The sequence below is a fragment of the Dromiciops gliroides genome, chromosome 2 (assembly GCF_019393635.1).
Source record: "Dromiciops gliroides isolate mDroGli1 chromosome 2, mDroGli1.pri, whole genome shotgun sequence".
NCBI classification, from domain to species: domain Eukaryota; kingdom Metazoa; phylum Chordata; class Mammalia; order Microbiotheria; family Microbiotheriidae; genus Dromiciops; species Dromiciops gliroides.
The window spans coordinates 75,022,730-75,035,621 of NC_057862.1; the positions used below are offsets into that span (position 1 = coordinate 75,022,730).

At 41.5% G+C, this 12,892-nt stretch overlaps 1 protein-coding gene across 3 annotated transcripts in view; it reads left to right on the forward strand.

Annotated features, from left to right (window-relative positions):
* Positions 1-12,892, forward strand: part of HPSE2 (heparanase 2 (inactive)) — a 693,143-nt gene that overhangs the window by 420,825 nt on the left and 259,426 nt on the right. For 2 of the 3 annotated variants that reach the window (XM_043980494.1, XM_043980495.1), the window contains one exon: positions 3,883-4,054. In XM_043980494.1, coding sequence (XP_043836429.1) covers positions 3,883-4,054 — 172 coding nt within the window. Of the gene's footprint in view, positions 1-251; positions 426-3,882; positions 4,055-12,892 lie in introns of all 3 variants that reach the window. The other variant, XM_043980493.1, reaches the window with a different exon arrangement.

Genomic DNA, 12,892 nt, shown 5'->3' on the forward strand with positions numbered 1-12,892 from the left:
AGGTAGCTATTATTCTTCCCATTCCACATTTGAGAACACTGAATCAGACATTGACATGAACCAGGATCGCCCAGCTAGTGAGTGTTCGAGGCCAAATCTGAACTCGGGTCTTTCAGGCTCAGAGTTCTATCCACGGTGCCACCTAATTACCTCTCAATTGAATCCACTTAACTTTTTTGAAGTCCTTGACCTTTTCTTCTTATCTGGAGTCTTTGTCTGAGAATCACAAGCCTCCCTTTGCTTCTTCCCAGCCAGGTCTCTAGACAAACTCTATAACTTCGCTGATTGCTCTGGGCTCCACCTGATCTTCGCCTTGAACGCGCTGCGACGCAATCCGAACAATTCCTGGAACAGCTCGAGCGCTCTGGGTCTGGTTAAATACAGCGCCAGTAAAAAATACAACATCTCTTGGGAGCTGGGCAATGGTGAGTAAAGACATTGATTGTCTTCTCGGCACCGGTGAGGTTGAGAAGGGAAAGCAAAGAGAAGTTGGTGGTCCTTCCTCTCAGCTGGTTACCTGGGCCGGAAGCAGGGAAACGCTAGAGGTGCCTGATCCTTAAGAGGAGCTCCCCCAAATAGCCTCTTCAGTTCAACCCACCCTTGTGGAGTTACAATCACTTTTTTTCCCCAGGCAATGAGGGTTAAGTGACTTGCCCAGGGTCACACAGCTAGGAGGTATCAAGTGTCTGAGGTCGGATAGGGCCGGTGCCCTATCTACTGCACCACCTAGCTGCCCCCTACAATCACTTTTATACTTGGATCTTCTCGTTTGAGTTTTCCCATTGGACAGCACTTGGAGTGTTCCCATTGGACAGGCAAGAAAACTGAGACTCTAAGAGGTTACATACAATCACTTTTACATTTGAATCTTCTCCCTTGGGTTTCCACTAGCCGGCAGGTATGATTGTTTCCATTTGACAGGCAAAGAAAGTGAGACTGTAAGAGTTTACACATCCCTTGACACAGCTAGTAAATGACAGAATTCACATTCCAACTTCCGACCCCAAGTCTAGTTCTTTCATCTTTTTTTCTTCAATTATACTTTTTTTTCAATTAACAAGCATTTATTTCACTCCTTCCCACCTCTCCTTCTGTGTGTGTGTGTGTGTGTGTGTGTGCGTGTGCCTGTGCTCCTGTGTTGGGTTGGAGAAAAGGAGACAAAAATAAAAGCAAAACCCTCATAAAAATATGCAGTCAAGAAAAAACAAATTCCCCCATTAGCAGTGTCCAGAAATATGTGTCTCATTCTACATGTTGAGCACATCACTTCTGTGTCGGGAGGTGAGCCTTTCCACCACACCATCTTTCCTTTGTGAAACATAATCCATTGGGGAGCAAACTGCTCATTTGGGTGAATGCCTGGATTTTTCAGGCTCACCTTTTTGTTTGCTTAACTTTATGGGCCTCTGAAAATGGCTGGCCAGGGATTTCAAGGCACATCACTACGGCTGCTTTTTTCAGTTTTGTTTTGTTACTGCTGTTACACCTACAGCGACTTGATTCAGAGCTTGGGAATAAAACCACACATGAACTTGACCGTTTCTCTTTTAACCAGGATACAGCCCATCTGTAATAGCCAGGATCATATTTTCCCTCTGGTAATTTAACCTTTTTTTCTTTTTTCTTTTTCTTTAATATGAGACCTTCTTGCAGAGATTCTGGGATCCATTCCTATTACAGAATCAATGCTAATTATGATTTCATTTTGGGTAATAGCCATCTGAACTGAAAACGTGCCAGCATCCTCATGAATGGCTTGGTAATTTAATGTGCTGCTCTTTGTTGAAAATCTGTACCTAATCTCTCAATGCTTCAGTTTCCTCCCCTTAGTTGACACCTGTTTCTTCTTCTCGATCTTTCTTATTTCTGTCCCTCGCTCTTCATCCTATGATTCTCGACCTCTCAGAGGGGGAAGGGGAGGAAGGGGAAATACTGTAAGGATAATAATGCCCCAAATCAAGAAGGGCAATGGAAATAAAGTTCAAAACATTATTTTCTAGGGGCAGCTAGGTGGCACGGTAGATAAAGCACCAGCCCTGCATTTAGGAGGACCTGAGTTCAAATCCGGCCTCAGACACTTGACCCTTTCTAGCTGTGTGACCCTGGGCAAGTCACTTAACCCTCATTGCTCCACAAACAAACAAAACAAAACAAAACCAAAAAACAACCAAAACCATTATTTTCTATTTTAAAAGGCTGGTGACCCCAGAGAAGTCCCTTGACCTCTCTTCTCCTCAGTTTCCTCATCTGTAAAATGGGCACCATAATCGCACTTGCCTCCCATTCTGGTTGTGATGACCAAATGAGATAATACTTATAAAGTGGGCATAGCACAGTGACTGGCTCATAGGAAGTGCTATATAAATATTAGCTATTGTTATCGATGATAGTGTTCTTATTATTACAAGGCAGCATCATATAGGGGATAGAACTTTGTACTTTAAAGTCAGAAGACCTGGGGTTTGAGTCCTATCTCATGCATTTAATATCTATGTGAGCATGGATGAATCTCTTACTCATTCAATAGTTCTTGAAGACTACAATTAATAGTGAGTTTGCCAATTAGTAACAGAGAGAGGACTTCCACACTGAGAGTTGCCGTGACCTCTTTTTCATCCACTATAAAACAAGGATAATGATATGTTCCCTCTCTATCACAGATAGTGTAGGAAACCTTGCAGACCATACATTGCACAGAGGAAGCACAGCAGAGAGGAAAGGGTCCTGGACATGGATTCAAGAAGTCCCGGGGTACAAATCTTACTTCACCCACTTCCCTTCTCTGTGGTAACTGACGAATCACTCCCTTAGACAACTCTTCAGGCCTTGTATGCTAAATTATAGATGGTTGGGATCTTCATCAGTGACAACACTGCCAAAACCACAGTTCTTTGGCATATTAATATACATCAGGGATGGGGAAGGAGTGTGCCAGGTACTGTGCTAAATGCTTTACAAATATTTCATTTGATCCTCACAACAGCCCTGGCTAACTATGCCGACAGAAAATAAGGCCCTTGCAGGTAGGAGGTTTCATTTCTATCTTTGTTTTCCTAGGACCTAGTACAATGACTAGTACCTAGCAGACTCTTATAAATGCTGATTGATTGATTGATTGATTGGTGCTGATGGTGATGCAAAGAAAACAAAGCTTGAAGGAGCATAGAATCCAGTTTGGGGAGTGGTGAAATAAAATATACCCACACAACTATTGTAAAAAGCAGAGTGTGGCCACATAATATTTTGTGAGATGTCATGCTAGGGAAGTTTAGAGGAGAATTCCAAATCATGTAGCCTTTCCAAATCGTCCTCTTATCTGTGGAAGGATGGAAAAACAAAACTGGACAAAGCCTAGTGAAGGGTAACCAAAATGCTCAAGATGCTCAAGGGGCCATATTGAAAATACAAAGTAAGAAACTGAGACTCCATATAAATACACTCTGTCCCTTAAGTCTGGAGACAGTGAAGATCAGGAGGAGATGTGACCCAAGACTGAAACATCATGTATATGACTGGGATGGACACAGGCTTATTCTCCAAATCCTTATCCTCAAATACCAGGCATCAGCCCCTTGAGAGAGGATCGCTGTGGTACAAATAAAAGGAACTCTAGACAATGCATAGTAAACTGATGGAACTTGTTATTCCCAAGATAGGATACAGATTGAAAATGTAAATAAGTTCAAGAAGAATTTGCATTCCTTCATGGATGAAAATGATCTGTAACACGCAAATTACTACACTTCACTTACAATAAGGGAATAGGATATAGATGTATCCCGGTGGAAGTAGGCTTGGGAATAATAGAAGAGGCAAGGCTTAGTAGTGAATAGGAAGTCCATACTGCCCAACACTGATTTACACAATTTGCTTTTTATCTAGAGCCAAACAACTATAGGACCATGAATGGCCGTGCGGTGAATGGCAGTCAGTTGGGAAAGGACTACATCCAACTAAAAAGCCTGTTGCAGCCCATCAGAACTTACTCCAGAGCCAGCTTGTATGGACCCAATATTGGGCGTCCCCGGAAGAATGTCATAGCTCTTCTAGATGGGTAAGTAAAAGAGTTTTGAACAAGTAAAAATACAATCCAATAACCTTCACAGGCTCATGACTCCCTCCTCCTCCCTCCAATTTTACATTAATTCCATTGAGATAGCATGTGGTAATAGATAGAGTATTAGTCTTGAAGTCAGGGAGACCTGGATTCAAATCTCACCAATGCTTGGTATTTGTGTGACCATGGACAAGTTATTTACTCTCTCTAAGCATCTGTAATCTTAGGGCTTAAACTTAATACAAGAAGTAATAGAAGAAGATGTCTAAAGAGACTAGCATTTATGTACAGACACATCATGAACCATTTTAGGTTTTTAATAATCTTTACAGGAGATAGAAATGGCAAACCACTCCAGTATCTTTGCTAAGAAAACCCCAATTAAGATCACAAAGCGTTAGACTCAACTGAAACAACTCAACAACAACAATGACACAGGAGATAGAAGCAAGAGCATTTAAGGAAAATGAAATTATAGTCGTGGCACAGTCCTGTAAGAATAGTCAGGAATATTGGAACTCAGAATAAGTTGAGGCTAGGACAATTTTTTTAAAAAAAATTTAATGCTATGTTAAATAAATAAGGCAGAACCAGATAAGATTGCTACTTAGGATATGCAGAATGAGGATAAAGATCAACAGAGAGAAGATAACTGTTCAATCTTTTGTTTTGCTCCTGGGGCTTTTTTGTTTGCTTTTTTCTGAAATGGTGAGTTATCATTTAGCCAGAAATTACAGAAGAAAAATCATAAAATGTAGTTGATTCCCAAGATAGATGAGAAGACAGTTAAATTTATTTACCATTTTTGTATTTCTGTATTACTGTTTCTTGTATTTGCAAATTGAATAATCTGCTCTCAGGTTCTTCTTTTTTATTTGTTTGTTTTTGCAGAAACACTCCAAATGCCTCTCTTTTATTGAAGGACCATTTTATTAATTTATGATTAGGTTCAGATTGCAGGATATTCATTTTGGGTTGCATCTTAAGCTTCTTTGCTCTTTGGAATATATTATTCCATTCCCTTCTGCAGTTTCCTATGAGTACAGCATAGTTTTGCGTTATGTTTCTTTTCTCTTTGAAGGTCTTTCTCCTCATTGCTTGCAGAATTTATTGTTTGGCATTGGAACTGTGAAATTTAATCACTGCGGAGGCTTCAGAGGGCAGAATTGGGAACAATTGGTAGAAGTTGTCAGGAAGCTTGGCACCAAATTTCCAAACGAGTAGAACCTTTCAGTAGTGAAATGGGCTACTCCAGGAGGTTGTAAATCTCCTCTTAATGAAAGTCTTCAAGCAAAAGCAGGAGAATCACTTGCAGGATATGTTGTAGAGGAGATGATTATTCAACACTGGGTTGTGTAACATGATATCTAAGAGCCCTTCCAAATTGGAGATTCTCTGATTCTGTTTTTGAACCTGAACAGGGAATGGGACTTGGAGGACCTTCTGCTTCCTCAATGGCCAAGGCTTGTAGTAGAAATAGGTGGAACTAGGAAGAGGAGATGGGTCATTGGCATTTTACACCAGCCTTTAGGGGCTTCCCTTCATTTCCAAAAGCACCCAGGGACATGTGTGAAATGGATTTGTGATACAAATTATGGGGGTTGTTAGACAGTGTGTAAATGTCTATCCATTGATCAACAAAGGTAAAATACTGGGACAATTTCTAAACAACATCTTCTAGGTCTAATGGAAGACACATGGTCTCTTCCCGTGGTCTCTTGGTCTGATGGGAGAGATATTATCAGCATCAGACTTTGAGGGGAAGATGAAAGAACCAAAGGCCTGCTTAGTGACCCGAGCTATCAAGTGATGGATGGGCAGCTTGCAGCAGAATTGGGGGTTCTTACCCATGCTTGTGTCATGCATGCCTTTGATTCTCTCATGGAGTCTGTGGGGCCCTTCTCAGAAGGAGGTTTATAACAGATAAAATACAGAAGATTTACAAAGGAAAGCAATTATTTTGAAATATAATTATCAAACAATTTTTAAAGAGACAAATCTGTTAAAATGGCTTTTTACAAGTAATTGGGGAAATAATAAAATATTATTTTTAAAAGGACAAATCTTCAGATTCCAGAGCTTTTCACAAGCTCCAACATTCCGCAGTTTACTTTAGTTTCTAATAAAATGAGTGGGATTAAATTGTCTGAATAATCTGTGATTTCTTCTTCCATTCCCACTTTGACATCTAGACAGAGGCAGGAGAGGGAACTTTACTTTTTGCCCTTCCCACCTCACAGAGGGCTCTGAAACGTTGGTACAGAATGAAGCATCCCCCATAGCACTGTGGGAATTAACATAAGTCGGGTGCTTTCTGTACGCAGGACATTGTGCTGGGCTCAAGTCTGACAGTAGGAAATTATTTTTATGCTGCTCTGGTGGTTCAGTGCTTAGAAATGGGAGCAGGGACTCTTGGGATAATGCTCTAATCCCTCTCTTCATTCTTCCTTTGTGGACAGAACTCTCCCAGCTAATGAGAGGATATTGTGGATACAAGGAGAGATTCTTGGTACTGGATACATAGACAAAAGGCAACTTGGCACAGGCTTCATGTCCCCTTCACCCTGCTGTGTCTCTACCATGAATCCACTGTTTATGATTACTTTTTTTGGTGTGTGTGTGGGGGGGGTGTATGTATGCAAAGAGAGACATGTGACATTGTCCAAATAAGATGCTAACACACTTATATAGGAAGATAGATAGGGTGAACTAAAAAGAGCCCTGGATTTAGAATGAGAAAACCCACATTTGAATCCTGGTTAAAATTATTAGCTGTGCAAAACTGCATGTCAGTTAATCTCTCTGAAACTCAGTTTCCTTATCTTTAAAATTGAGGGAGAGAGAAGACTGGGTTGTATATAAGATATTTTTAAATTCTAAATTCTATAATCATATGGATTACCACGGACAAATCCCATAACCTCTCAGTGCTCCATGTGTCATCATCATCACACAACCACCACCACCATCAGGATCATCACTAGCATTTAAGGTTTGCAAAATGCTTTACATCTGTAATCTCATTGAAATCTAATAACCCAGTGATTTAGAGCTTATTATTATAGATGAGGAAACTGAGGCTGAGAGAGGCTATAATAAACATTTAAGACAGAATCCATATTCAGGTATTCCTGAATCTAGAGTCTAGAACTCTACCTACTGTGCCACCTGTCCTCATGTTACATACCAGCTGATATTCTGTGTTGGTGAAAGGAATCTTCATACGAGGAGTTCCCTATGCTGAGAAAATCGCAGGTTTATACCAAAAGCAACATCTGACTCCGCAAGAGCCACAGTAAGTTCCTGGTAGACCCCATGCATGTCAGGGCTCATTTCATGCTCCCGAAGAGATGTCATTGCCCTTTCTATATTCTTGGTGCCTAGCCTCCCTCTAGACTTATGTTTTCTGCAAAATACCTAGTGTAGCTATTAGGTAATCTAGCCCAGAGTTAGCACAAGATGATAGCTGACAGTGATGTTGCTTTCACATTTGCCAGGTACTTTGCATGTCTTCTTCCCATCTGATCCTGATAATGACCCTGTTAGGCAGGTCCTACAGGCATTATCATGTCCATTTTACAGATGAGGAAACTGAGGCTCCAAGTGCCTTTTTAAGTGACTTGACCCTAGGCAAACAACTAAATAAGCCTCAGAAGTAGGATTCCAACCCCCATCTTTCCTGACCGAGTTCTTTCCACTGTACCGTCTTGCCCCGCAAGGAACCTGCTCTGCTTGCTTCCTTGCTCTTGGGCAGGGGGGTTTCCCTGTTCTTGATAGTTTTATAAAAAGTCCTCTAGTTCCCTTGTTCTCTAGTCCTTCACATGGAGCCCAAGAAAATACCTACTGCAAGAGAGCACACAAGGCTGTTGGGTTGGGTTTTGCCATGCCCTGTTGGCATGGGAGAGTAGAGGCCATCTTCCCCCCAGCTCAAGGGGCACAAGAGAGGAGAGCTGGAAGGGTGGGCTTCACCCTGACAGTGGGATGAGGATGATGTAGGGCTCTGCCCAGGCCAGAAACTTGCTTCCTCGACATGAGCTCAGCGGGAAGATACACAGCTGGGGACGATTTGTTTCACCAAGTAATTATCAGTGTTATTCCTAATAATTGCTCTGTTTTGTTTCAACTATAAACTACTGAACCAAAATGCAGCAGAGAAGAAGAAAGCAAATCCTTCCTTTTGGGTTCATAATTAGAGAGACTGCTATTCTACTGTCCCTGGAGAGAGTGTAGAACTTCCAAGCAGCTGTTGTGGGTTCATCAGTAGGAACGTGTACTGACTACTGGAATTGTTTACTCCCCATTGATGAATATTGCTGGTTGCTCCTTAGTTTAGTTCAACAGATATTTATTAAGCCCTTAGCATATGCTGTGGCCTAGAGTCTTTACTCTTTTTTTTTTTTTGAGACAATAAGGGTCAGGCGACTTACCCAGGGTCGCATAGCTACTAAGTGTCTGAGGTTGGATTTGAACCCAGGTCCTCCTGACTCTATCCTCTGAATCACCTAGATGCCCGTTAGACCCTTTACTTTTGGTAGGAAGCTTTTAAAAAACGCTCTTAACAATCATTTAAAAAATTTTTGAGTTCCAAATTCTCCCTCTCTTCAGCCCCTCCTCCACTCATTAAGAAATCAATCAAGATGATTTGATAGAGGCTTAATAAATGTTTGTTGAGTTGAATTGTGCTGGAGTGGGGGGTGAGGGGAGCAAAACAAAGGAGAAATAACTCTCGCCTTCAGAAAGCCTAAAATCTAATGGTTCTGAATCCCCCTCTCCCAAACATGTCTCTCTTCTCCTATTTTTTAAGAAGGGTTCTCTCCTGATTTTAATGGTAGACAAACTCCTCACTCCAGACCTTAGTAATAGTTCCAAAAAATTATACCCAGTGGCATGCTGCTAAATTAATTAAATTAAATGAGCTATTAAATGTGTTCATATTTGTACACAGTAGCAGGTGCTATCTAAATGTTTATTCCTTTCCCCTTCACCCCTAAATGTGTAACGATGGGCTCTCCTAAAACATGACCCACTTTTAAGTTTAATCTGCACTGTTAACATTTTCTCCATCATTTTCTGAAATTTAGAGCTAAGGTTTCAAACTAGAAGCTGACAATATTCCAGAGTGATCTTGACCCAGATTAAAATATAATTGGGAAATATTTGACAAAATAAACAGAAATACAGTAGAATATAGATAATGCGAATTGCAGTTTTCTTTCTTTGTTTGTTGAGGCAATTGGGGTTAAGTGACTTGCCCAGGGTCACACAGCTAGTATGTGTCAAGCGTCTGAGGCCAGATTTGAACTCAGGTCCTCCTGAATCCAGGGTCAGTGCTTTATCTGCTGTACCACCTAGCTGCCCCCAAATTTCGCTTTTCTAAGTCACTTTTCCCTGGCATGATTTACTGGTTCTGTTTCTATTTGAGTTTGGCACCAACCGTTAGTCAGTCAACAAACATTAAATATCTACTGTGTGTCAGACACTGTTTTCACTGCCCTCAAAGAGCTCACAGTCTAATGGTTGAAACAACAAGCAGACAAATATGTATGAGTAAGATATACACAAGAAATAATTAAGATAGAGAAGGCACCAGAATTGAGGGGTTTAGGAAGTCAGCAGAACAATAAATTAAGCCCTGATTTATAGTGTTTGCTACTGAAAGGTTAAAAATCCCCTCAGAGCAGTAGGAGCTGACTCAGTGCATCCCTGCCTAGTACTGGGGGAGGAGAGAGGACAGACTATATTGTAGTTTGATGGAAAGATACTTAGGTCGACAATCAGAAGACCCGCAGAGGTTCAAGTACCAGCTCCATCACTGGCTACATAATGTGAGGCATCCTGCTGTGTGCCCCTGGACTGTGAACCTTAGCTTCCTTACCTAAAAAATGGAGATGACGCCATCTTGCCTGCACTTCTCACACAGATGTGTGCCCAGGGGTGCGAGGGTCCCTGAATCAGTCTTTGCTCTAGGTTTGTAAGGGGCTCATTCACTGTGTCTCCCTGACTTGTCCAGAGAACATTAAACAGTAACACATTGAAGTGTATACGAGCTGGAGAGTCAAACCGAATGAGAGCCGTCAGAGCATGAGAATCCTAACTAAATGCAGTACAGTTCTTGGGGAGCCAGAACAGTCCAGACCAGTAATGGTGTAATCATCGAATGTCAGAGCTGGACAGAACCTTTTCAGTCACTTAGTGCAACTTTCTCATCTTATAGATGAGGAAGTTTACCCCCTTGGAACGGAAGTAACTTGTGCAAAGGCACATAGCTAGTTTACTTTGGTACCCAGGTGACGTCAGTTCATGGAAAGTTGGGGGCATGGAGAAAGAGAAGCTTGAACCAGACTCAAGGAGGAAGAATATGAACTGCTTGGGTAGTTGGGTAAATTGGCAAAGATTAGAAACCAAGATGGCCTTGAGACCTAGCTGTCTCCACATCTGAACTCGGTGTGGGTTCTTACCTAAATATTTTAAGTGGTATGGGCTTTTATGGGCAGACTTGCTCTCATCATTGGTTAAGCTCGTGGTCTCTCTATGCCTTTGTAAAAGACCTTCCTGGCTTGCTGTGGCCAAAAGAATCAACTTTTGGTGATTACTCTATTTTTTTTAAATAAGGAAACTGAGATTCAGGTTGTAATTTGCTCAAAACCATGTATTGGGGTTTGTTTTTTTAAGTTGCAGAGTCTGGCCTCTAATCTAGTCTGATTTATAATCTTTTCACTATGCCAGCATGTTAACCTCTATATCTATATAGATACATGTTAGACATGTGCAAGAGCCAGCAGAAGTCTGAAATTCCTCATCCATTCCCTTTGCATGGACTATGGGGGGCAGAGGTGAAGAGAAACAGAGACAGAGGGGAAAAAGAGAGAGACAGAGATAGAGGCAGAGAAGAGACATGTGTGTGTATGTATATATATATATATATATAGAGAGAGAGAGAGAGAGAGAGAGAGAGAGAGAGAGACAGAGAGAGACAGAGACAGAGACAGAGACAGAGACAGAGACAGAGACAGACAGACAAAGAGAGAGACAGAGACAGAGACAGAGACAGAGAACAGAGACAATCAGGGGGAGAGAGGAAGGAGAGATGACATAGAGGAAGGATGAGAGAGAGAAACAGATAGAGACAGACAGATTGTGAGAGAGGGACAAAGAGAGAAAATACAAAGTGCATTGTAGAGACAGTAGGACAAGTCTCTGTTTTTCAGAAAACTGTGGAACATGCTTACAAAAGCACCAAGGTTTGCTGATCTAAAGACTGAGGAGGAAGGAAAGAAGCTTCCAAGAAAATGTCAAGTAAAGGTTGCCTCTGGGGAATGGGTAGAAGCTCCTCAGTCAAGCAAGGAGCAACAAGGGTCCTTGAATGGATGGAATGATATGGTGGCAGACAGCTCCCCAAGTCACAATTTGAATCCAGATCTTGTGACTCCAAATCCCACCTTCCTTTGAAATTAAAAAAAAAACAAACCCATCACTATGGACTTCAAGATCATTCTGTAATTTAAGCAAGGTTTCTGGGATTAAATAAGTTATTTTACAAAATTGTCTATCCTGCCTATAGACAAGGGGAGAAAGCTCAGCTTTCCTTGATTCTTGGAACATATAAGCTTTAAGGCATATGCTACTGATTTTGCAGGATTTATCCTCTTTCCTGGGAGCAGGATTCAGAACACAGCTTTCTGTGTCACACTCTGAAGTCTGAGAGAGAGAAATAAACCCATAAGGCTATGAATAAAGATGTGCCTTATTATAAGAGAGAGCTGTGATACCCCCTCAGGGAGAAGGCCTGACAATATTTCAGGCACGTCATGCATGCAGGTGGAAAACAAAAAGAAAAAAAAATTCTCCCAGATTTGGGGATCCTTGGGGATGAAAGGAACTCTAGAAATGCAAGGGGATATTTTACTTTTATTTATAGCGGTGATTCAGCTCCAAAGGAGGAGATGACCAAATATCTACCAGAGCTGTGGGCTGTCACCCTTGTTACAGGTGCCTGCTTTCTTCTGTAGCCTATCCTTGCTGGAGAGATTCCCAGCTGTTTGCATAGCTGAGCCTTAATGTGAACGCCCAGCACACTCTGCTGTTATTCTTAAGAAGACCACCCACTGTTTCTTGTCACCAGAGTCCTGACTTTATCAGGCATCTATCTGGCCTTTGGAAATCCTGTGTCTTATCCTCCCCACTACTTAGGCAGCAGGTTCAGGTACCTGTGTGAAAAACATGACTCCCAAACTCTGTGTGGTCCTTTACTTCCACATCTAGTGGCCGCATTCCAAGCAAGGGAACAGACTGGGATGCTCAGGGACATGTTGATGATGCTAGAACTTCACCTGAATGTCAGTTTCCTAGTGGTATTTCACTCCTGTTTCCCTTCCTGACAGTAGGGTTCTGCATGTTATTCCGTCGTTCATATTTTTCTGGCTGAGAATTTTGCAGCTGTGTTGAAGTTAGTCATCTGTTGTTCTTTCTGTTCAAACCACTTAGGATTCAAGGCTCAAAGTGGTTGCTACCAATATCTGTGAATGATTTTCCTTAGTTCCAACCCATTTTGGAGAATTAGATATCCTCTTATCAAAGGTTTCCAAGGCATTAGTGAGGTATACTATCACCACCACCACCACCACCACTGTTACTACTACTACTACTACTACTACTGGCAGCTAGGTGGCAAAGTGGATCAAGCACTGGAGTACTACTACTTCTATTCCTGCTACTCCTAATACAACTACTACCAACACCACTACTAGCCATTAGATGGTGAAGTGGATAGAGCACAAGACTTGAGTTAGCAAAGCCTGAGTTCAAATCCTTATTTGAAGATATATCTTCAAACAA